This window comes from Amia ocellicauda, chromosome 7 (assembly GCF_036373705.1).
Source record: "Amia ocellicauda isolate fAmiCal2 chromosome 7, fAmiCal2.hap1, whole genome shotgun sequence".
NCBI classification, from domain to species: Eukaryota; Metazoa; Chordata; class Actinopteri; order Amiiformes; family Amiidae; genus Amia; species Amia ocellicauda.
Window position 1 is genome coordinate 16,732,671 of NC_089856.1, and position 24,763 is coordinate 16,757,433.

Below are 24,763 nucleotides of genomic sequence, written 5' to 3' on the forward strand. Positions count from 1 at the left end.
CATATCGCACGATTGCGAGTGTGATATTGCTTAAATATATATATGTATGTATGTATATATATATATATATATATATATATATATATAGAGAGAGAGAGAGAGAGAGGGGAGGTAGATACAGTGCAGTGTTGCGAGTGAGATGGGATGCTCTGCAGACAGACAGACACAGCATAGCTGAAAAGCCAGCTGAGTTAACTGTATAAAACAGGACACCACAGTGAAACAGACAGCCCTGCTACTGCTCTCTCACAAACAGGACAACAGAGTACAGCATAATGCAATACAGTACAGTGCTGTATAGTATAATGCAGTGCAGTACATCATACAGAAATATGCTACACTACAGTACAGTATAGAAGAGTTCACACTATCATACAGTACAATACACTACTAGGCAGGATAGTGTAGAAGAGTACAGTATAATGGATTATAGTACACTACACTTCAATTCAGTACAGTACACTATAATGTAGTAGAGAACAGTATGCTATAATATAGTATAACAGCACAGTAGAGTAAAATGCAGTACACAAAAGTATAATACAGTGTAGTACAGCACACCAATGGAGTATAATGCAGTACAGTTTAATCCAAAGAGAGAGCAGAGTCAGAAAGAAATACTTCAGTGAAAACTAACATCAGGCACTTTATAATTTGTCAGAGGAGGAGTAGAAGATGCGAGAGAAAAGACAGAGCAGGAGGAAAGAGAGAAAGGAGAAACAGAGGGAGGCCGAGAGAGCAATTATGGAGGATGGAGTTCTCAGTATTGGATATACACTCACCTAAAGGATTATTAGGAACACCATACTAATACTGTGTTTGACCCCCTTTCGCCTTCAGAACTGCCTTAATTCTATGTGGCATTGATTCAACAAGGTGCTGAAAGCATTCTTTAGAAATGTTGGCCCATATTGATAGGATAGCATCTTGCAGTTGATGGAGATTTGTGGGATGCACATCCAGGGCACGAAGCTCCCGTTCCACCACATCCCAAAGATGCTCTATTGGGTTGAGATCTGGTGACTGTGGGGGCCAGTTTAGTACAGTGAACTCATTGTCATGTTCAAGAAACCAATTTGAAATGATTCGACCTTTGTGACATGGTGCATTATCCTGCTGGAAGTAGCCATCAGAGGATGGGTACATGGTGGTCATAAAGGGATGGACATGGTCCGAAACAATGCTCAGGTAGGCCGTGGCATTTAAACGATGCCCAATTGGCACTAAGGGGCCTAAAGTGTGCCAAGAAAACATCCCCCACACCATTACACCACCACCACCAGCCTGCACAGTGGTAACAAGGCATGATGGATCCATGTTCTCATTCTGTTTACGCCAAATTCTGACTCTACCATCTGAATGTCTCAACAGAAATCGAGACTCATCAGACCAGGCAACATTTTTCCAGTCTTCAACTGTCCAATTTTGGTGAGCTTGTGCAAATTGTAGCCTCTTTTTCCTATTTGTAGTGGAGATGAGTGGTACCCGGTGGGGTCTTCTGCTGTTGTAGCCCATCCGCCTCAAGGTTGTACGTGTTGTGGCTTCACAAATGCTTTGCTGCATACCGCGGTTGTAACGAGTGGTTATTTCAGTCAAAGTTGCTCTTCTATCAGCTTGAATCAGTCGGCCCATTCTCCTCTGACCTCTAGCATCAACAAGGCATTTTCGCCCACAAGACTGCCGCATACTGGATGTTTTTCCCTTTTCACACCATTCTTTGTAAACCCTAGAAATGGTTGTGCGTGAAAATCCCAGTAACTGAGCAGATTGTGAAATACTCAGACCGGCCCGTCTGGCACCAACAACCATGCCACGCTCAAAATTGCTTAAATCACCTTTCTTTCCCATTCAGACATTCAGTTTGGAGTTCAGGAGATTATCTTGACCAGGACCACACCCCTAAATGCATTGAAGCAACTGCCATGTGATTGGTTGGTTAGATAATTGCATTAATGAGAAATTGAACAGGTGTTCCTAATAATCCTTTAGGTGAGTGTATGTGATGATAATAGGAGTGTTAGTGTAACAGACAGACAGACACACAAAGCTTAGTTTCTCTCTTCATGGCTAGTTACGCTAAAAAAACAATCAAACTCTTTACCATAGAGAAATATGGTCAATGAATCAGACTCATTAAAATACATTAATACCCAATAGCAGAACAGTATATATGTACACACACATACAAAGCATTAGAATTATTATGGTCAAATGGTACATGTGATTCTACACTAGCACGCAGATATGCGACCCAATCACCACACAGGGGCTGGAGCATGTGTGTGGGGAAACGTGGGTGGAGCATACATCCAGACACACAAAGGCACTGAAATGCCCTCTGCCTTCCCCATGAGTGATTGTCTGGCCTTGATGATGGCGAAGGGAGAACCAATCAGCACACCACAGGGGCCCAGTCACTCTCATTGCGTCCATACTGCATAGAGAGAGGAGAAAGGGAAAAGGAGAATAAAGGAACAGAACAGTACAACTGTAGTGTAGAGTACAATATAATTAATCAAACACAATATTACTACTATTACTAATAATAATAATACTATTTGTGACTGTGCTGTACCTGTATGTCTGTCAGCTCCTTCAGGAACCTCTTTGTCAAGTCTGGCCCATTCTGCATAGTGGGAATATCATGGGTCTGAGAGAAAGAGATTATATCAGTTAGTATGTCCAGGTGCGTCAGTGTGTATATACACAGGTGCATAAGTGTGCATGTACAGGTGTGTCCAGGTGTACAATGGTACCTGTCCCTTATACAGCAGGCTGCCCACAGGACAAACCACACAGGCTGTCCCCGCTCCAAACACCTCCTTGACCCGCCCCCCATGCAGGGCCTCCAGGAACTCCCCCATCAGCACCTTGCGTTCCGACACCACAAACTCCCCCTACACAGACGACAACACAACACGCTGACACATTAGTAATAGCCAACAACACAGTGTGACACACTGGTGATAAACAACAACATACTGTTACACACTGATAATACACTGTGTTCTGTCACTGCAAACATCACCTGCTCAAAAACTCAGCTCTTTCCCTCCCTCTTTCTCCCCCCCTCTCCCTCTCACCCAGTCTCTGGCCAGGTCCAGCAGTGATTGTCTGGTCACTCCAGGCAGAATAATCCCATCCAGAGGAGGAGTCACTAGCTCCCTCTCTTCACAAAGTGAGAAAGACAGAGAGAGGGGGGAAGGAGGAGGAGAGGGAGAGAGAGAGAAAAGGAAGGAGAGAGGGGGAAGGGGCATGAGAGGGAAAGTATATCAGTTAGTCAGTCTGTATCTTAGTCTCTCTGTCTCTTAGTATGCCTCTGTCCCTCACTGTCCCTGTGTCCCTCTGTTCCTCAGTTTGTGTCCTTCAGTGTCTCACTGTCCCCCTGTCTCTTAGCGTCCCTCTGTCCATTAGTGTCTCAGTCCCTCAGTGTCCCTCTGTCTCACCTCCTTTCTCGTTGTCCCAGTAGATGAACAGGTTCATGGTGCCAGCCTCTGTGATCTCCTCCATCTCACCGTACAACCAGAGCACCTGCTGGCAGCCAAGCCGCGCCGCCTCACTCTGCACCGCGATCGTGGGACCGTAGTTACTGATGGGGGAGGGGGAGGGTTTTAAAACATACATTGACACAGAATAGACATGACAGTACATGCATATGGCACTGAGAGAGAGACAGCCCTATCTTGTAGTCCTCCAATTGCTCTCAGACCCTCCCCCTCCCCCTCTCCCTTCACTCACTCACTCACTCACCCCCCCATCTTATATTCGCCTACTCCCCCCCTCCAGGCCCTGACATATTGGGGGTCGGCGAGCAGCGAGACGGGAGTAAACCCCCCTGTGGAGAAGTAGGGCCCCACTGGCCCCACAATGACAAACAGGAGGGCGTGGCCTGCCCTAGACACACCCAGGGAGGGCTGGAGAGAGAGAGAGGGAGAGAGAGAGAAGGTTAATGTATGGTATCTACAAGTCAGTCAGTGAGTCATTGTTTCAGTGTAGGTTTGGCAATGCTATGGGTTTGCTGGCTCAAGCAGCTCCTGCCCCACCTACGGAGTGGCTCTGGTGCAGCTCCACATGGCTACTCTAGCTCTGGCTGCTTTAACCAGCTCCACAGGGATCTGTACTTGGGCTTCTTCTTTTTAGTATTTATCTCCTGCCTTTAGGACAAATGTTTTGTAGACATGGACTAAACTCATTTTTATGCTGATGAAACAATGAAGAAAATGAAGGTTCAAGAAGTGATTCTATAATCTCAGGGCACATCTCTCATAAACCACTTGCACCACAAAGAAAGAAAGTATTTTAACTCTACACTTTTAAGTATCTCTAAATTATTTAATATTAGAGTTTAATGGGGGGAGCACAACTAACAAAAACTGTCCAGCTCCGCTCCGGCTTTGGGTCCTGTGCACAGCCAACTCTATTTCAGTGTATCATTCAGTGTATCAATCAGTATATCAGGCAGTGCGCCATTGTGTCCTCACCTCCGTCCCAATGAAGGTGGGTCGGATGTACAGGCTGGCCTCTGTGGAGTGGGGCACCCACTCCTGATCCACCTCCACCAGCCGCTTAATGCACTGCAGCAACTGGTCTTTATCAAAGTGCTGAGGGAGAGAGAAAGAGAGAGATGGGGGAAAGAGAGAAAGATGGGGGGGAGGAGAGAGAGAAAGATGCAAGCAGGGAGAGAAGAGAGAGTTTAAACTGGATAATACAGACACACAGGGAGATGCTCAGAGACACTCACATGGAGTCACACACAGAGAGACAAAGAGACACACAGGGAAACAGGGAGACTCACAGGGAGACACAGAGACACACAGAAAGACTCACAGGAAGACAGCATCTCTGAGTTGATCGGTACATCCTGTTCATGTTGAGCATGGGGCGGAACAGTCGGATCTTCCCATCAACTCCCCTGAATGCTTTCATCCCCTCAAACAACTGAGAGAGGGAGGGGGATGGAGTGAGAGGGAGAGATATTTTATATTAGTCAGTGTACCACAGAGGGAGAGAGGGTAGTATAGTACACACAAACACCAACCTGACCCCTCCCTACACCCACACAAACACACACCCTCACCCACAGAGACACACGCAGAGAGACACACCTCTATGGAGTAGTGCAGTGCTGAGGAGGCTGGGTGCAGTGACAGGTTCTGGAAGGGCTTGATGTGGGGGACCCCCCAGCCCCCCCCCTCGCTCCATTCCACTGTGAGCATGTGGTCACTGAACTGCTTCCCAAAGACCAGCGTGGAGGTGGGGGGGGGCTGCTGGGGGGAGGTAGTGCACTCTACTACCAGCTCTGAGAACTGAGAGAGAGAGAGAGAGAGAATATTATTATTATTTTCTTTCTGTACACACATTATTATTGTTATTTAAATTTAAACTAACTGCATTAAAAAACAGCCCAGTGACAGTTGGAAAGTGTTTTAAAGCAGAGCTTCCCACATCTAAAGGAGTAGGCAGAGAGAGAGAAGGAGCCCCCTGCAGCCTCTGCACTAAGCCCTGACAGCACAGCATACCAGCCCACCCTTGACAACACTGTCCCTACAGATCAGGATACTACCCCTGACACAGACAGCCCTGCCCCAGACACCAGGCTAACCACCCCCACACCTGTCTAGCTCCCCAATAGCGCTTTTGCACCGACATGGTGCCGGTGGTGGAGGCGGAGCCGTAGCCGGTGCTCGGCCTGGGAACCAGCTGATCTTTTTCGAACCGGCCCGCTTTTCCACCAGTTTTGGAACCGAACGCTGACGTCACTGGATGTGGTCGTTCCCAAGCACGGAGAAAGTGGAGAAACACACGGCAATAATAATCAGCACAGAGGCGACTGCGTCTCTAAAACCCTATTTAACCATCACAATCAAACTCATTCAACGTCTACACACAGCACAGATAGATTGTAAAAAAAAAAAAAAAAAAAACACGAAATCACATGTAGACAAGCAGAAACGAAAATACAACTATAAGAATATGCTAAAATAACTCTGCCTTTTATTTGTATTTATTTTTATTGATGCATTAAGGGATTTACACCGATTCACTATTTCAGACACTTTCACTGTATTGAATAAAATACAAGTTAGAGTTAACATGCATTGTCACCGCGCACACAGTTCATATTTTCATTCATTTTGTGGCGTATTTGTACTTTTATTCTTGTTTAAAAAACAATCACTATAGCCTAGCCTATTGATTATGGATGCGGCTGTTTTGGGGGTATTTGCGGCGCAGTCATGGGCAGATCAATAAACTGTCGGACGATCTCAGGTGATGTTAAAGCTAGGGTATGCAATCCTGAGAGGCCAGCAATTAGCAAGCATGTTTTGAAAGCATAAAGCCCGTCCTCGCTTTGGAGGCGTCTCCAAAACCACGCCCCCTCTATCACACATGCGCACACACACAGAGCAGGGTCAGCGCCAGGAGGAGAGACGTGTTGGTGGAATCGATCGCAACAGTTTCAAATTACCGCATGTCTTATTCACAGGTTAGACATTACAATACTAATAAACGTAAACAACTTATTTACGGTTATTATGTTTTTAAAAATAGTAGCTGCGGCTCGCCTTCCATTCTCGCGCTCGCTCTGCACAGCGTCAAGGTTCCCGCGCTGATGACGTGTGATTGTCTGCGCGACGGTATGCAAATATAGATTGACAGACAGGAAGGACATCCTATCATTACATTCGGACCGAATGCAATGATTGGTTGACCCTTTTTTAGTCCTGTCCCTTCCACAGAAGATTATATATATATATTACATTTAGACCACTTAAATTATTGATTGCTATCAGGATGTGAAGAGACTTTCAACCAGTATAACAAAAAATGTTTCTGGAAAAGATTGCATACCCTACCTTTAATGGTTAGATGGGAAATTGTGCTTATTGATGAAGTCTGGGATGATGGTCCCAAATCACTGTTGCATTGTACCTGTTGCCAGATACGCATCAATGCTCTTATGTTCTGAAAGTCACCCTGGATAAGAGCGTCTGCTAACAAATACACAATAATAATAATAATAATAATAATAATAATAATAATAATACATTGTCAGCACTGCTGGCGTGTGATCGCTGGCAAAGCGCATCACTGTAACAGATCTTATTGTGTATTTGATCTTCTCTTACTGTACATGGGTGGAAAGTAACAAATTACAAGTACTCTCTTTCCTGTAATTGAGTAGTTTTTTCGTGTACTTGTACTTTTTTGAGTATTTTTCCAATGTGGTCATTTTACTTTTACTTAAGTATGTTTGAGGTAAGTATTGTACTTCCCTAATTTTAAAAAGGCATTCGTTACAGAGTACAAATTGTGTAGGCTGTCACGAAAAAATTAAATGTGTCTGACAGACAAATAGACCAATAAATGAAGGAGCAATACACTCAAATGTCCAGCATCCCGCCCACAACACTCAGCAGGCCAATCACAGTGTGTGTCTGTCGTTACGGTTGGTCAGTCCGTTATCAATGATTTTAAGTCAGTCCTCCAGTCCAGCAGCAGTGAGGTCAGTTAACTCGCTATCTAGCCTCCAGTATTGGTAAGTCGAGTGAACGTTGTTTAATCGAAATTGAAGATCGATCCAAATTAGCTTTTCATTTCGACCATCGGATTGAAAGATGGTGCCGCGCTTTATTTATATGGCTTCGCCAAACCAAAATTAATTCAAGTATCAGCAGACGGTACATATCTCTGCGTGTGTGCATTTCTCCCGCTTATCCGTTCTTATATGTCACTAAAAAATTGAATTAAATACTGATACGGCGTTTCAGCTATGAACTCCTCAGATTTCAGATTTTCCTCCTCACTTTCGTCTCCAAGAATAGGATATATTGAATACAATATTATTTGTAATAACAATTAGTCATTGTGAAAGGGTTCGTGTTGATTCCTGAAACATGATTTTCTACAAGTATATTAATATATTATTGTCATTATTTATTGTATTAGCAGATTTGCTATAGCTCTGGTCTGCCTGTCCTGTGATCGGCTCAGACAGTTTCTATCTTTGGAATTCCATCTCGATCTCGTTGCAAATCCAGGTCTCTGGGTCAGTGCTTGATCAGTCACCTGTTTGATCATGAATGATTATTATTTTATATTATTGGACACTGCAGTGTTGAAAAGCGCGTTTATATGAGGCACCGTTAGGGACATAATTCACCCCGTGGTACATACATTATACTGAGACGCATACACTACATATTGAAATGCATACACTATATACTAAGATGCCTATACACTACATAGTGAGATGCGCATACACTATATACTGAGACGTATACAGTACATACTAAGACGCATACACTATATACTAAGATGCCTATACACTACATAGTGAGATGCACATACACTGTATACATGCATACAGTGAGATCGGTCAGTCACATGTCTGCTCAGCTCCACCCATTAGCCACACAAGAGCCATTTTTAAGATATAGCGGGAGGTGTATTAGCCAGGTTTATTTCTTTAAAAATCCAGTCTTATCTGACAATACGTCCCACTAGAATGAGCTCTGTCTGAATAAACAGCTGTCTCCCGCAACGAGTGTATGCATAATTACGCTAATGTTTCCCAGCTATATATGTATATTGGTGCAGTCCAGTACAATCTCGTGTTGTTTATATTGATCGACCCTATATCCTTCCCCTGAGCCCCTGAGGATTTACTGTATTTGTTCTTATGCGCTTATGTCATTGTGAACTTGTAATTTGTACTATGTTTTGATCTGTAATTGTATACTGTATTGCACTTGTATAATGCTCTTATGTTTTGTAAGTTGCCCTGGATAAGGGCGTGTGCTAATAAATAAATAATAGTAATATATAATAATAATGAAATGTAATCATGTTCCACTAGAACCCCGGGATTTCTGGCTAAATACAGCTGTCACACCCGCAACATGTGTGGCTCGATCCTTCATAAAACACCTATTCAGACAGAGCTAATTCTAGTGGGACGTATTGCCAGACAAGAATGGATTTTAAAAGAAATAAACCCCTGCCCTGGCTAATAAACCTCCCGCTATATCTTAAGAATGGCTCTTGTGTGGCTATTGGGTGGAGCTGAGCGGACATGTGACTGATGACCGATTTCATTGTATGCGGAGTCAAATCTCAGTGTAAACGGAAGTAAAATCTCACTGGATGCATTTCAGTATGTAGTGTATGCGTCTCAATATGTAGTGTATGCATCTCAGTGTATAATGTATGCATCTCAGTATGTAGTGTATGAATTTCATTATATAATGTATGTGTCTCAGTATGTAGTGTATGCATCTCAATATGTAGTGTATGCATTTCAGTATATAATGTATGCATCTCAGTATAGTGTAAGTACCACGGGGTGAATTATGTCCCTTACGGCGCCTCATACGTTTACTGCATTGATGTACACAGCTGTAATAGAGCTGATACAGCTGCTGTCTGCCTGTCCTGATCGGCTCAGCGAGTTTCTAACAATCCCTGGAATTCAGTCATGACAACTCCAGAACAACTGTTCATGCAAATCTAGAACTACTTAAAGTCCATTAAAATGCATTTCATAAGGCCTTACTGTTCATTTACTGTTAATACTGTTATTGTTGATTTCCTGGCCTGCAGTGTTAAAATAATTGTTCGATTTTTGTCAAGAAAAGTTATTCATTTAAAGACAAGTGTGTGAAGAAAAATAAATAAAATTGAAAATTGAACCGAATGGAAAATGTGTGGAATCGTTACAGCCCTATTAGTGAGCAAACATTTCGTGGCAAAACGTGATAATGAAGCCAATTCTACACATAATTAATCTATTGCTATGGATATACTCCTAGAGGTACCATTTTCACGTAGTATACACAGTTTAATCTAAAACAAGTTATGTCTTGTAATCCCAATGATAAAAATGTTGACATTTGACTTTCCTGATTTATATGAAAACGCAATATATCAATTTTAGCCAATCAGCATCACGCTTATTTCTGAAAATAACATTGTTCTCTGAAACGGTAAACGTTCACAGGATCACAATCAATACATCATTCTTTAATGTTGATAACATATCAGACAATATCACACATTACAAACCCGTACTTAATAGCAATTTGCTTTTGGGAAAGAGATGTTTCTGTAAAATACAGGGGAAGGACTAAAACGCATGACAAAACAGAATGCCCATTGACAGGAGGACAGTCTATATCTCCAATTCCCACACAGGAATCCTAAAATCCTAAATACGCTTATATATATATATATATATATATATATATATATATATGTGTGTGTGTGTGTGTGTGTGTTAGCATTTGCTTAGAGATCATGTGATAATGCTTTGTTAAAAGTAACTGTGTAATTTGTACTCTGAGTACTTTTTAAATTAGCTACTTTTTACTTTTACTTGAGTAGTTTTTAAACAAGTACCTTTACTTGTACTTTAGTAAAATTTCATCAAAGTAACAGTACTTCTACTTGAGTAGGATTTTTCAGTACTCTTTCCACCTCTGAGAATATGTATGTTTTGTGTAATTCACCCTGTGCTAAGAAAATGAATGTATTCATAAATTATTAATCATGTGCAAACCAACCCGGGGCACATGACTCATAGGGGCACTGGATTCAGCGTAACACCGGACCAGTTAATGACCAGTTCATTAACAAACAACATTTCTGTCCAATCTATATCGTCGCATTAACTCTCCATCATCATAATATCGCTGTAACGCGTCTTTCCTTTCATTGCTGCCATTTGCCAACTCCTAACTAGTTAGTGGACCTGGTGAGACCATATTGTTACTGTAGTGTCTCTCTCCTCGACAGACCACTGTTTGCTGCTGATTTCACAAATTTTTAATTAAAACTCTCCTCACTGCTCGCGTCTCTGCTGGCATTTTAAACATGGCGGCTGCACTCCAGCAAATAACTTTTGGTGGAGAGGTCTTTACCCCGCCCCCGGCCCCTGACGTCACTGGTTCTTTGGTTCCAGAAAAAGTTATTTTGCGGTGGAAAAGCAAGAAGCGGTTCCAAATTAGGCACCGGCTCCTTGTCGGTGGAAAAGCACTACCAGACTGCCCAGCCCCACACTGCAAATAAAGGAGTGCTTGTCGCTGTTAGAAATAGTTTGCAGAATTTAAAGAGCATACTCTGGCCAAACTGACAGAACAAGGCCCCACAGAGCAGCTCCAGGATGAGGTAAGCCAGTAATCAGGGGAGGTTACTCTGTAGTATTATCAATGCCCGAATACTAGCCTTCCTTACTGAACACAGTGTCCTGAGTAAGAGTCAGTTTGGATTTCTCCCAGACCACTGCACTACTGTTCATATTTACACCCTAATTGACAAACATGTCCAGCAAGAAAGTAAAGGAAAAATATTTGCTTGTTTTATTGATTTCAGAAAAGCATTTGACTCAATTTGGCATGAAGGACTTTTCCTTAAACTTCTGGAAAGTGGTGTAGGGGGTAAAGTCTATGACATCATTAAATCAATTTACACACACACAATGTAACACTGGTGTTAAAATTGGTAACAAAAGGAGTTCTTCACTCAGGGAGTGGAGTGAGGCAGGGCTGCAGTCTGAGCCCAACACTGTTCAACATCTACATTAACGAATTGCAGCCCCTGGCCTCACTCTACATGATACAGAAATGAAATTCCTGCTCTATGCAGATTACCTGGTTCTGCTGTCACCCACTGAACAGGGGCTTCAGCACAGTCTGGCTCTGTTAGAGGAGAATTGTCAGACCTGAGCCCTGGCAGTTAATCTGGACAAGACCAAAGTCATGATCTTTCAAAAGAAATCCAGATCTCAGGCAAACAGGTACCGCTTCAGTCTAGGAAACACCACCCTAGAGCACAGCACTCCATACACATACCTGGGTCTGACCATCAGTGCATCAGGGAGCTTTAACCTGGTATTGAACGCACTAAAGGAAAAAGCACGAAAGGGCATTCTATACTATCAAGAGGAATTCTATGACATAAATCCCCCTTCCGCTAAAAATCTAGGAGTCACCCTCAATCCTGTGCTCTCCTACACCCAGCACATCACCACGCTGACAAGCACCTGTAGATTCTTTCTGAGCAACATACGCCGAATCTGTCCCTTCCTCACCGACTACTCAACTCAGCTGCTTGTCCAGTCATTGGTCCTCTCCCGTCTGGACTACTACAACTCCCTCCTGGCCAGCCTGCCTGCAACTACTACCCGCCCACTCCAGCTCATCCAGGACTCTGCGGCTCGTCTGGTATTCTCTCTGCCCCAATTCGCACACGCTACTCCACTGCTCCGCTCCCTCCACTGGCTCCCAATACACACACATTCAGTTCAAGACATTGACCCTCACCTACCGCTGTCTTGACCACACTGCACCAAGCACCGGAAAACAGGAGACACTTCTTTACACAGAGAGTAGTCACAATCTGGAATAAACTACCCAGCGATGTGGTTGAAGCTGAAAGTTTGGGAACATTTAAAAATAGTCTGGATAGGATCCTTGGATCACTTAGATATTAATGAACACCAAACGAGCACGATGGGTCGAATCGCCCCCTCTCGTTTGTAAACTTTATTATGTTCTTAAGCTACCTTCAGTCCCTCGTCTCACCAAACATCCCCCCCAGACCACTGTGGTCTTCCGGTGCTAGAAGACTATCTCTGCCTCCTCTCCACTCCCCTTCCTCCAGAGTCCATTCCTTCTCATCCCTGGCCCCTAAATGGTGGAATGACCTTCCTACCGAAATCAAAACAGCAGAGTCCTTGACGTCCTTCCGGCGTTTACTCAACTTTATCGTGCTTCTTGCGTTAGTAATACTTGTATTATTGATTGATTTCCCCCTTGCTTCCTTTCCCGTAGCCCTTGAATGTGACCTAACATCTTGACAGCACTTAGTTTTTACTTTCCAGTATGTATGACATCACTCACTGTACTTACCTGTGTAAATTGGAAGTTGTAAAATGTATTATACTTTGAATTGCTTTGTATAATGTAAATTTGAATTTGTAATGTTTGATGCCTTGTACTTAACTGTATTCTTGCACTTTGTATTGCACTTATGTTGTAAGTCGCCCTGGATAAGGGCATCTGCCAAGAAATAATAATAATAATAATAATAATAATAATAATAATAATAATAATAATAATAATAACTAGTCCTGAAGCTCACTGCACTGAGCCACACTGACATTAGTCAGCTTCAGGACAGCACTGCACAAACACTATCAATCAGAGCTAACCAAATCACAGAACACATGAAAAACTCCTATTTGGAACATTGGAATAATGAAACCAAAACACAAAACAAAATAGAATGCTATCGGGCCCTAAACAGAAAATATATCCCGGCAAAATACCTAACCGAGGTAAAAGATTTAAGACAAAGGTGAATCCTGACCAAGTACTGGCTCAGTGACCACAGCCTGGTCATAGAAGAGACCGACACAAGCAGACCTGGCATGCCAGGGAGAACAGGCTGTGGTCACTATGAGACAGGAGAGGTAGAGACAGAGATGCACTTCCTCCTACACTGCAATAAATACAAAGAAACGAGAGACATATTCTTCTGCAAAATCAGTCTCTCCCACATTTTCCAAACAAGACAGACCTACAGATACCGGCAGTGCTCCTAGGAGAGAGAGCGACAGCCCCATTAGCTGCCCAATATGTAGCGGCCTGTCACAGCCTGAGAGACACGGGGTGAACCCTCAGCACAGGGGAACTGCACGGAAGAGATGTGTCTATATATTACAGTATATATAATTACTGAAATGTTATATTTTATTAGTATTATTATTACTTTGTCTATTATTGCAGTATTATTATTACTACTATTGTTGTTATTATTACTGTTATTTTTATTACTATTAGTATCATCATTATTATTGTTAAATATCATCATTACCATTTCTCCCTGTATGACAAATGTTTAGATTAATCTGTACCTCCCCATTTCCCCACTGTTTCTCGTGTATTATTTTCAATTAATTCCTGTCATTCTATGATTAAAAATAAATAAATAAATAAATGGTTTAAAAAACTGATGTAATTGGTTATATTGTACCTGCTTTAACAATACTGCTGTACTAGTCATGCCAATAAAGCTTCTTTGAATTTGAATTTGAGAGAGAGAGAGGGGGGTGTCCACTCACACAGGGGACACCCCTGGACACAGGCAATACATGCTACACCTAAGTATTATTTTCAGTATTCATTTTATGTTTCTATGAATTATTGTTTAATTTTACTAATTTAAATTAATCGGTTAATTGTTTACCATACATATGTGTATGTATGTATGGAAATGTACATGTATACGTTTTGAAACTGTTTGTTCTGTCACCATTGCTTTGGCAATATTTATTTCTGGTCATGCAAATAAAGCATGTGTGTTTTATTTATGACAACATAAACACACCGCCGTGCGCATGCATTGGAGCCATGGGCCCTAAGAGATGTCCGCCTGCTCATAACACAATCTTTAAACATGACAACCAGTGATTCCCCAAATTCAGAGTTCTGATTCCTGACCGTTATAAACGATACAGTCTTAAAAACACATTACCGGCCCACTGTGGGGGAAAAATATTAACATCCTATCCTGCCTTTGTCCTTGGTATGCTGTTACTCCTAACTTGGTTATCAGCAGTTCACATTCCTTTCTTGCAACGTATTATCTGCAAATTACCTTCCAATGGAACTGGCAATGTAGAGGTTAATGATTATTATTCATGAGTAATGATTATAATATTGACGAGATGGGAAGGCTTAGTTTAGAATGCCAATGAAATCACTGCTATAGTTATTAGAAATGACCATTCAGACACTGAATATAATAAAAGCCCCCTTGAGGGTATGTCCATGAGGGGGTATAAAAGCTTTGTTCTATGTTAAAACTTTTGGGGAACAGTGTCATGCTAGCCTAAACTCCTGAGTTCTGTGTTGCGCTGTTCCTCCCGTGCACGTAATAAATTCTGATTAGAACTCCCGACTCCAAAACTTTTTTCCACCACACCAATGAACGGTGGTATGGTCAGATTGTTTTCCAAGAACATCCAACATCCAACATCCAACATCCAAGTTACAGATGTGTGTGTTGTTGTTTACAAAGATGCTGAGCAGAGTGCAACTGTAATTTATATGGTGTCTGAGCTGTGGCTGAAGCAGCAGTGGTGAGCACTATTGTAATGCTTGTGTAAAGTTAAAGTTACACCTCAGCTAAATGTAACAAGGACTACTGCCCATTAATGTGACTACATTATTTAAATAAATAAATGCAATTACTAAAAAGTAAATTCATAGTTTATGGTCGACCAAAAACCGGTGTCCTTGTAAAGCCCAGGTGCGACAAAATACACTGAAAGTAACAGAAACTGAACAGCTTTCTTGGCTCCCGGTCCCTCATGAATATTATTATAAAATCCACTGACTGACTTACTGAGTGAATGCCTGACAGACTGACACTCCCTCAGACCAATGGGAGTGAGTGAGGTCACATGCATTTACCTTGAAGGAGCTGGCCATCCTGCAGGACCTCAGGAGGAGGGGAAGGGGAGTGCAGAGGTGTCTGTGGAGTACCTGCACAAAAACACACACAGACACGAGACCAGTACACAAACGAAGTCAGTAGTACATTCATAATCACTGCACATTGCCTCCTGGATCTCAGCACTACAGTACAGCAGTCTCCTCTGTGTCACTCAGAACCACCGCAGACAGCTGTGGCTGTGACAACTGCCTCTCACAGCAGGGAGGCATGTACTGTACTGCAGTGTAGTGTATTGTATTGTACTGTAATGTACTGTTATGCAGTGTATTGTTACTGTGTCCTAGTGAAAAGTGTCATACTGACACACCCAGCAATTCATTACAGGTTCTGCAGGTTTCCACCCCCACCCCGCCTCTCCCTTTCGCCCTGTTCTCTCGCCTTCCCTCAGGGTCTATATAAAGACTCAAGGTTAAATGTGTTGTTTCCTTTCCCTCTCTCTTTCTCTCCCCCAACTCTCTCCCTCCATCCCACCTGTCTCTCCCTCCATCCCCCCCAACCTTATCATCTCTCTCTCTCTCTGACACACTGTACCCAAAAATACAGTTATGTAGTGACCTCTACTTCAATACACTTCACTGCAAAGTCTAACATATAATACATCCATGGGGAATGCAACATCATCATCATAATATATAATTTTTTGAGAGACATACAGAAATATAATTAATACACCCTGATTAGTATTAATGATAATGATAATTAAATAATAATAATTATTAATGACAATAATAATAATAATAATAATAATAATAATAATAATAATAATGTGAGTAGTGGTTTCTATGTTGCGTTGCCATGGAGTAGCAAAAAAATGATGCAATAAGAACTCCGTTTTACTCTAAAGTGTAATCTTAACTGCCATGAGCCACAGGCAGAGGTGGAGAGAGGGGAGAGACTGAGAGAGCGACGACCGCCAACACCGTCTACGGAGCCAGGCGAGTCCCGACGATTAATGATTAACCCGGATCGATCAATCATTCTCTAGGAGAAAGGTATGGAGAAGCTAACGGGGGGAGAGATAGATAACACGAACAATATGATAGCCGGAGCGATCTTTCAACTCACCGTCCTCAACGCAGCCATAGTCGTGGGTGTTGCTGGCTAAATGAGTCCGGGCGGCAACAAGTCATACCCTTCTCCGTCGGCACCCACTCGCGTTCCTACATGAGTTTCACTGTTCCAGTCTTAGGAGTAAAAGTAGTAAGCTATATGATTAGTAGTTGTAGTAGTACTACTAGTAGTAGTAATATAAAATTAATTTTAATTAATTTTAATCATGAATAAGCAAATTATATGTAGCAGTGATGTTAGTAGTAGTTGTGTTGTAGTACAAAACGAGGTTAATGATATATAATCACATTCATAGTAATTCCCTCTCAAATTCAAAGGTTGCTTTATTGGCATGCATGGGCATTGTTGCCAAAGCAGTTTTACACATACAATAAAACTAAATGACACAATAATTCCCGCTCTCTCTCTCTCTTCGGCTGTTGGGGGGTTAAACCTGTCGTCTGTGGGGGTGTGCGCGCGTCTTAAGTTGTGATTGGCTGAGCTGGAGGAGCCGGCGTTGGGGGGTGGAGAGGGAGTGAGGGCGGCGATTGGTCAGCGGGGGAAAGGGGGGTAGCGGAGAGAGATGTGGCAATGTTGTGTTGTCGGTGGGATGAGTTTGAGTGCGACACCGCTGCAGGTAAACACCGATTATATTTCTGCAATTTGTAACGCTTTGAAATGTTTCTGGTGTAAACTGTAAGTTGTCCTGGATAATAAATATAATAATAATAAATACACTACACTATACCACACTACACTACCTTGTAATACCACACTGAACACAACACAATGACCACACTGGCCCTTTCTTGAGTCTTTTAATTGGTCAATTCCACCTCTGATTCGCTCCCCTCTTTATGCCTGATAGCTATGCCTCACTGCTGCGATTGGGCCGGCAGGCCGCTGCTGGGGCCTGATTGGCTGATTTGGCTCTTGTGTCCGTAGTTCAGCTCTGCCCCCCCGCTCAGCAGTAACTCGATCCCGGTGCAGAAGGAGGCATCAGCCGCCAGGAATAGGACAGCCAGTCCACACTCCACAGCTGTGCCCATCCGGCCAATCAGCTGCCAGGGAGACAATTGACTGTCAGTCGTGTTGATACACTGACACACTACAAAAACACAGTCTCAATTTCAAAATCTCTCTCTCTCTCTTCTTTCTTTCTTTCTTTCTTTCTTTCTTTCTTCACCTGGGCATTCTCTCCCTCTCTCACACAGAAGGCAGGGTCAGGGGTGTAGTCTGCTAGCTCCTCCCATAGTGGAGTCATCACATTACCTGGAGAGAGACTGAGAGAGAAGGGGGGTTAACAAGACTACACTGACTGATACATTGTCTGAATGACACACTGACTGACTGTAACAGTTTCAGATACAGTAACACACCAGGGCTGGACAAATCAGTACTCTGTGTGCAGGTCCAATGCACTATCCAGAGATAACCTGCGGCAGCCTACCACAGATTGTGTCAGCCCACAGTTATTATTATTATTTATTTATTATAAGGGGCGACTATAATATATATATAAAGGGCGACTTATAAAATATAAGAGCAATACAAACTACAATAATACAGTACAGTTCAAACCTTGAGGAACATTTCTAATGATAAAGAAATACAGTAAAGTGGTAAAAATTCTAGAAAAGTGACAAACACACTATGTACATTAAATAGTTTGTCTTGTTTTTTTCATTTCATCCCTCCCCTGTGATGGATTACCTCCCCCTTTCATAAGATTCCTTTTTTTCCTTTCACAAAATCAGTCGCAGACTTTGGAACATACTACTCCCGGGTGTGTAGACTGCCGCCTCTGCACTGACAGACAGAGACACAGTGGCAGATTTACAGACAGATACAGGAGTGTCTCTCACCAGTTGACTCTCACTCTGTACTGGCTTTCATCCACAGCCATGGCTTTTGTCATTGCAACGATTGCCCCCTAGTGGACAACAGAAGCACTGTGACTTAGCTGTAGGAATGGTGCAGGTCACAGACAATATCCACAATATAAATATACAAATAACACTAGAACCTCTGTTGTAGTAACACAGACTATATCATTATTATTTAATAGTAACATTAATTATTATATGATTATTACAACAGTATCAGTACTAGATGTAGTAGTTGTAGGATCTGAATTGGCAAATTACATATTTCATATAGAAGAGATGGATAGTTTGTTACTAGTTTAAGTTTTGATTAGAATTGTGGTGGTCGATATTTTTTTTGTTTTTGCGCCACCATAGTTCACTGTGCTCCGGACATTAGCTGAATTCTACTTCTCTGTCGTTATTATCCCCTGACGCACTGGAGTGAGGACTGAGGGGAGTTAGTGTTGAGCAAATACAATTTGTTGAATGTTTTTAGCAATACCTTGTCTATCACTTTTATTCTTATTTACATTTTTTGTGTTAATAGTTACCTTCGTAAATACATACAGAAACTAGATTACAGTAGATTTGCTCATGTGTACAATTAAAGATGTTTCCGTGGCACCCATCGGATGGACCTGCCTGCTTTGAATATTCTTTGATGTCGGCATATGGCAGAAACAAAAGGACGTGTCAGAAATGTATCGGTAACTCCACTACCACAAGGACATGGTAAGTTCACATTGTCAAAAGCAACCACAGTAGTAATTTGCATTATTAATTGTATTATTGTGTTCTCACCTTAGTGGTGACATAGGGCACTGCGTGCTTCTGTCCTATAGATGCCACCAGACTGGACACATTGACCACACTGCCCTGAGTGCGTCTGAGGTGGGGCAGTGCGTACTGCAAAACAATACAAAACAGATACACAACAAAACACAGATAAACAACATAACACAGCTACACACCAGACTGGACACATTCACCTGTATCTCCCCCCCCCCCCCTCCCTCCACCTCCCCCTCTATCAGACCTTGGCTGTGAGGAAGTAGCTGATGACGTTGAGTTGCAGCAGCTCTGTAAACTCCTGGGCTGACGTCTCATCGGTGGACTTGTGAGGAGGATCTGTAAGAGAGAGACTGACTGACTGACTGACTGACGGACACATTGAGTGACTGACTGACTAAACTGACTGATACATTGACTGACTTATAGACTAACTGAATGACATATTGAGTGATACCTACGCCAGCCAGCATTGTTGACCAGACAGTCAATCCTGCCAAATTGTTCAATGGTGACACCAACCATCTTCTAGAGAGAGGGAGAGATAGACCGGGACAGTCAGTCAGTGTATCAGACAGTCAGTGTATCAGTCAGTCAGTCTCTCTCACTTACCTTTATCTCCTCCTCCTTGTTGATGTCACAGAGGACGAACAGACACTTCCCTGGCCCTGCCCCATTCAGCTCCGCCTCCAGTCCTTTCCCTGCCTCCTCTGAGAGCAAGAGAAATTGTAGTGCAGTGTAGTAAAGTGTAGTGTATTGTAGTGCAGTGTGATGCACTAAATTGTAGTGTAGTATAGTATATTGTAGAGCAGTATAATATAGTGTAACACAGTATACACCGATCAGCCATAACATTATGACCACCTGCCTAATATTGTGTAGGTCCCCCTTTTGCCGCCAAAACAGCCTTGACCCGTCAAGGCATGGACTCCACTAGACCTCTGAAGGTGTGCTGTGGTATCTGGCACCAAGACGTTAGCAGCAGATCCTTTAAGCCCTGTATGTTGCGAGGTGGGGCCTCCATGGATCGGACTTGTTTGTCCAGCAAATCCCACAGATGCTCGATTGGATTGAGTTCTGGGGAATTTGGAGGCCAAGTCAACACCTTGAACTTGTTGTTGTGTTCCTCAAACCATTCCTGAACCATTTCTGCTTTGTGGCAGGGCGCATTATCCTGCTGAAAGAGGCCAATGCCATCAGGGAATACCGTGTCCATGAAAGGGTGTACGTGGTCTGCAACAATGCTTAGGTAGGTGGTACGTGTCAAAGTAACATCCACATGAATGGTAGGACCCAAGGTTTCCCAGCAGAACATTGCCCAAAGCATCACACTGCCTCTGCTGGCTTGCCTTCTTCCCATAGTGCATCCTGGTGCCATGTGTTCTCCAGGTAAGCGACTCACATGCACCCGGCCATCCACGTGATGTCAAAGAAAATGTGATTCATCAGACCAGGCCACCTTCTTCCATTGCTCTGTGGTCCAGTTCTGATGCTCACATGCCCATTGTAGGCGCTTTCAGCAGTGGACAGGGGTCAGCATGGGCACCCTGACTGGTCTGCGGCTACGCAGCCCCATACGCAACAAACTGCGATGCACTGTGTGTTCTGATACCGTTCTATCAGAACCAGCATTAACTTTTTCAGCAATTTGAGCTACAGTAGCTCGTCTGTTGGATCGGACCACACGGGCCAGCCTTCGCTACCCACAGGCATCAATAAGCCTTGGCCACCCATGACCTTGTCGCCGGTTCACCGCTTTTCCTTCCTTGGACCACTTTTGATAGGTACTGACCACTGCAGACAACACCCCACAAGAGCTGCAGTTTTGGAGATGCTCTGACCCAGTCGTCTAGCCATCACAATTTGGCCCTTGTCAAAGTCGCTCAGATCCCTGCGCTTGCCCATTTTTCTTGCTTCTAACACATCAACTTTGAGGACAAAATGCCCACTTGCTGCCTAATATATCCCACCCACTGACAGGAGCCATGATAACGAGATTATCAGTGTTATTCACTTCACCTGTCAGTGGTCATAATGTTATGGCTGATCGGCATATTATATTGTAGCGCAGTACAGTACAGTGCAAAATAGTACTCTGCAGTACTGTAGTGTAGTACAGTATTGTGTTAATTGGGTAAATATGTCACTAAACAGTGCCTGTTATGCAGTGTTGTCCAAAGGTTCCACTCACCCCCCCTGGCACAGAACACTACTTTAGCTCCATTTTCCACTGAGGAGGGGGAGAGAAAGATATAGATGTATGTATAGATGTATAGAAAGAGAGAGGGGAGGGTAAATGAACATATTTCAAAGCAATACTATTACTGTAATTGAAATAGATACCACTACTACTACAAAAGCTATATTAAAGTAGGGTTTAAACTACAATACTACTTCTACAGTACGGCAGGCATCACTTACATATAGGCTACTACAGTGCTACTTACCATCAATGCGGAAACTACTGCAAAAGTTACTACGTATTACCTTACTACTGTTACTACAACTGTACTGCTACCAATACTACAACAACTACATCTACTTTAACTACTGATACTACAGTACTACTGGCTGCTATGGTAACTATAAATGCCATGTGTCGTGACGCTCGGTTCGTGTATCTCGACTCACCGAACACTCTTACGATACCGGCGCCGATGCCCTTCGACCCGCCCGTGACAATTACGACCTTGTCCCGATAGCGCTGAGAATCGCCTGTTGCCATCGCGACTGACAATCACGACAAAGGGGAGAGAGAGAGAGTTTATTGACATGGAAGAGGAAAAAAAAAGTTTCTCTATCTATCCCTCTCTTTATCGGTCTATCTCTCTTTCTCCGTCTCTCTAACTCTCTCTTTCTGTTTTTCTCTCACACATCGCATCACGCAGTGTGTATATATATATAAATATTGTTCTGTTTACCTGTCTGCGTTTATCGTTATTATGTAGATATATTTCTGTCTATCTCTCCGCCGCTGTCTGTCTGTCTTTTCTGTTTGGGCTCAAAGTTCCTCAAAACACACCACACCCACGAGGATTTAACAGACCTGTCGCCAGATATTCTGGGAAATGTAGTTTATCATACAAAGTTTTCTTGGGAGGGATCAGGGGGAGATTGTGTTGGACATTAGAACATATTTGAACCAATAAGTAATTCATTTATTATTACTGGTATGCGTGTAAGACAATACAGAGCCTTTTTGTCTTGCAGGATGTTTATTATTATTATTATTATTATTATTATTATTATTATTATTATTAATAATAATAATAATAATAATAATAATAATAATAATAATAATAATAATAATATTATTGTCACGCAGGTGACAGACTCATTTATATATTCACTTGTTGATTTCATTATTTGAACTTATTTCTATATTCACTTTAATCATCCACTTCTTTGAATTATTGTATTATTGTTTCCTTATTTTTCACTTACGTGTGTTAATTTATTGTTTTATTGGTTGCTGCATTTTATTTATTTATTTTTTAATGAGCATCTCCCCCCACCCCCCCTAAACATATGCCTATGATTACGTCTAATCTGATGTTTGATTTTAAATTATTCATGATTATTATTTATTTATTAGCAGGCACCCTTATCCAGTGCGACTTACAAAACATAAGAACATTATAAAAGTGCAATACAGTATAAAAGATCAAAACATAATACAATTACAAAATTATACAGTTAAGTCCTACATCCTAGACTGTGAGCTAATAAATGCAGATGATGTGAAATCATAGTTAAGGGCTCATGGGAAGGGAACAAAGGGGAAATCAATATAAACAACACGAATAGTAATGTAAAAGCAAGTTATACAATGAAAACTAGATACAAAGTAAAGTTGTTCAAGAGAGCTGAGCCACACAGTGAAATAACTACTACAGGTACAGTCTGAATACAGTAAGTGTGTCTTGAGTAATCACTGGAAGGTGGTCAGGGACTGTGCTGTCCTGACTTCAGTGGGAAGGTTGTTCCACCACTCAGGGTCCAGGGATGAAAATTCAAATTTAAATTATACAAAGCAATTCAAAGTATAATACATTTTACAACTTCCAATTTACACAGGTAAGTACAGTGAGTGAGGTCATACATACTGGAAAGTAAAAGCTAAGTGCTGTCAAGATGTTAGGTCACAGTCAACGGCTACGGGAAATGGAGCAAGGGGGAATCAATCAATAATACAAGTATTAGTAATGCAAGAAGCATAATAAAGTTGTGTAAACGCCGGAAGGACGTCAAGGACTCTGCTGTTTTGATTTCGGTAGGAAGGTCGTTCCACCATTTAGGGGCCAGAAATGAGAAGGAGCAGGCTCTGGAGGATGGGGAGTGGAGAGGAGGCAGACTTAGTCTTCTGTCACCAGAAGACCGCAGTGGTCTGGAGAGGATGTACGGAGAGACGAGGGTCTGAAGGTAGCTTGGTGCAGTGTGGTCAAGACAGTGGTAGGTGAGGGTCAATGTCTTGAACTGAATGCGTGCAGTGGAGGCAGCGGAGCAGTGGAGTAGCGTGGGCGAATCAGGGCAGAGAGAATACCAGACGAGATGCAGAGTTCTGGAAGAGCTGCAGTGGGCGGGTAGTAGTTGCAAGGAGGCCGGCCAGGAGGGAGTTGCAGTAGTCTAGGCGGGAGAGGACCAGTGACTGGACGAGCAACTGAGTCGAGAAGTTGGTTAGGAAGGGTCGGATTCGGTGTATATTGCTCAGGAAGCATCTGCAGGTGCATGTCAGTGTTATGTGCTGAGTGTAGGAGAGCGCAGGATCATTGTTCCCTTGGCAGCCATACATGCCCATGCCATAACATGCTTCACAGATTAGGTGGTATGCTTCGGATCATGAGCAGTTCCTTTCCTTCTCCATAATCTTCTCTTCCCATCATTCTGGTACAAGTTGATCTTTGTCTCATCTGTCCATAGGATGTTGTTCCAGAACTGTACAGGGTTCTTTAGATGTTTTTTTTGGCAAACTCTAATCTGGTCTTCCTGTTTCCTGTTTACACCTTGTGGTAAACCCTCTGTATTTACTCTGGTGAAGTCTTCTCTTGATTGTTGACTTTGACACAGATACACCTACCTCCTGGAGGGTGTTCTTGCCAACTGTTGTGAAGGGGTTTTTCTGCATCAGGGAAATAATTCTTCTGTCATCCACCACAGATGTTTTCTGTGGTCTTCCGGGCCTTTTGGTGTTGCTGATCTCACCAGTGTGTTCTTTCTTTTTAAGAATGTACCAAATAGTTGATTTGGCCACACCTAATGTTTCTACTATCTCTCCTATTGGTTTGTTTTGATTTCTAAGGCAAAACTGAAGGCAAAACGCCCCAAGAACAAGCAGGAACTAAAGACAGCCGCAGTGCAGGACCTGGCAGAGCAACCCAGCATCTAGTGATGTCTATGGGTTCCACACTTCAGTCATTGACTGCAATGGATTTGCCACCAAGTATTGAAATACACAATTTCATTAATGATTATGTTAGTTTGTCCGAATACTTTTGAGCCCCTAATATTGGGGGTGTAGTGGTTTTAGTAAATCCCAG

At 42.6% G+C, this 24,763-nt stretch overlaps 2 protein-coding genes across 3 annotated transcripts; both read right to left on the minus strand.

The window, feature by feature from the left end:
- Nucleotides 1-468: 468 nt before the first annotated feature.
- Nucleotides 469-17,241, minus strand: bcat2 (branched chain amino-acid transaminase 2, mitochondrial). Its single transcript, XM_066708763.1, has 11 exons — nucleotides 16,585-17,241; nucleotides 15,477-15,548; nucleotides 5,106-5,306; nucleotides 4,828-4,938; nucleotides 4,482-4,601; nucleotides 3,751-3,914; nucleotides 3,447-3,589; nucleotides 3,084-3,169; nucleotides 2,757-2,897; nucleotides 2,576-2,650; nucleotides 469-2,434 (listed from the first exon to the last, which is right to left on the minus strand). The coding sequence occupies exons 1-11, from the start codon at nucleotides 16,600-16,602 to the stop codon at nucleotides 2,393-2,395; spliced, it is 1,173 nt and encodes a 390-aa protein (XP_066564860.1). The 5' UTR covers nucleotides 16,603-17,241; the 3' UTR covers nucleotides 469-2,392.
- Nucleotides 17,242-17,371: 130 nt separating this feature from the next.
- Nucleotides 17,372-22,268, minus strand: hsd17b14 (hydroxysteroid (17-beta) dehydrogenase 14). 2 transcript variants are annotated; one of them, XM_066708764.1, is made up of 10 exons: nucleotides 22,148-22,268; nucleotides 21,858-21,956; nucleotides 21,418-21,456; nucleotides 19,839-19,936; nucleotides 19,688-19,754; nucleotides 19,474-19,565; nucleotides 19,239-19,343; nucleotides 18,435-18,502; nucleotides 17,756-17,852; nucleotides 17,372-17,630 (listed from the first exon to the last, which is right to left on the minus strand). In XM_066708764.1, the coding sequence occupies exons 2-10, from the start codon at nucleotides 21,949-21,951 to the stop codon at nucleotides 17,445-17,447; spliced, it is 846 nt and encodes a 281-aa protein (XP_066564861.1). In that variant the 5' UTR covers nucleotides 21,952-21,956; nucleotides 22,148-22,268; the 3' UTR covers nucleotides 17,372-17,444. The 2 variants fall into 2 exon arrangements, with proteins under 2 accessions (XP_066564861.1, XP_066564862.1); XM_066708765.1 differs by lacking the exon at nucleotides 21,418-21,456.
- Between the last annotated feature and the right edge of the window lie 2,495 nt (nucleotides 22,269-24,763).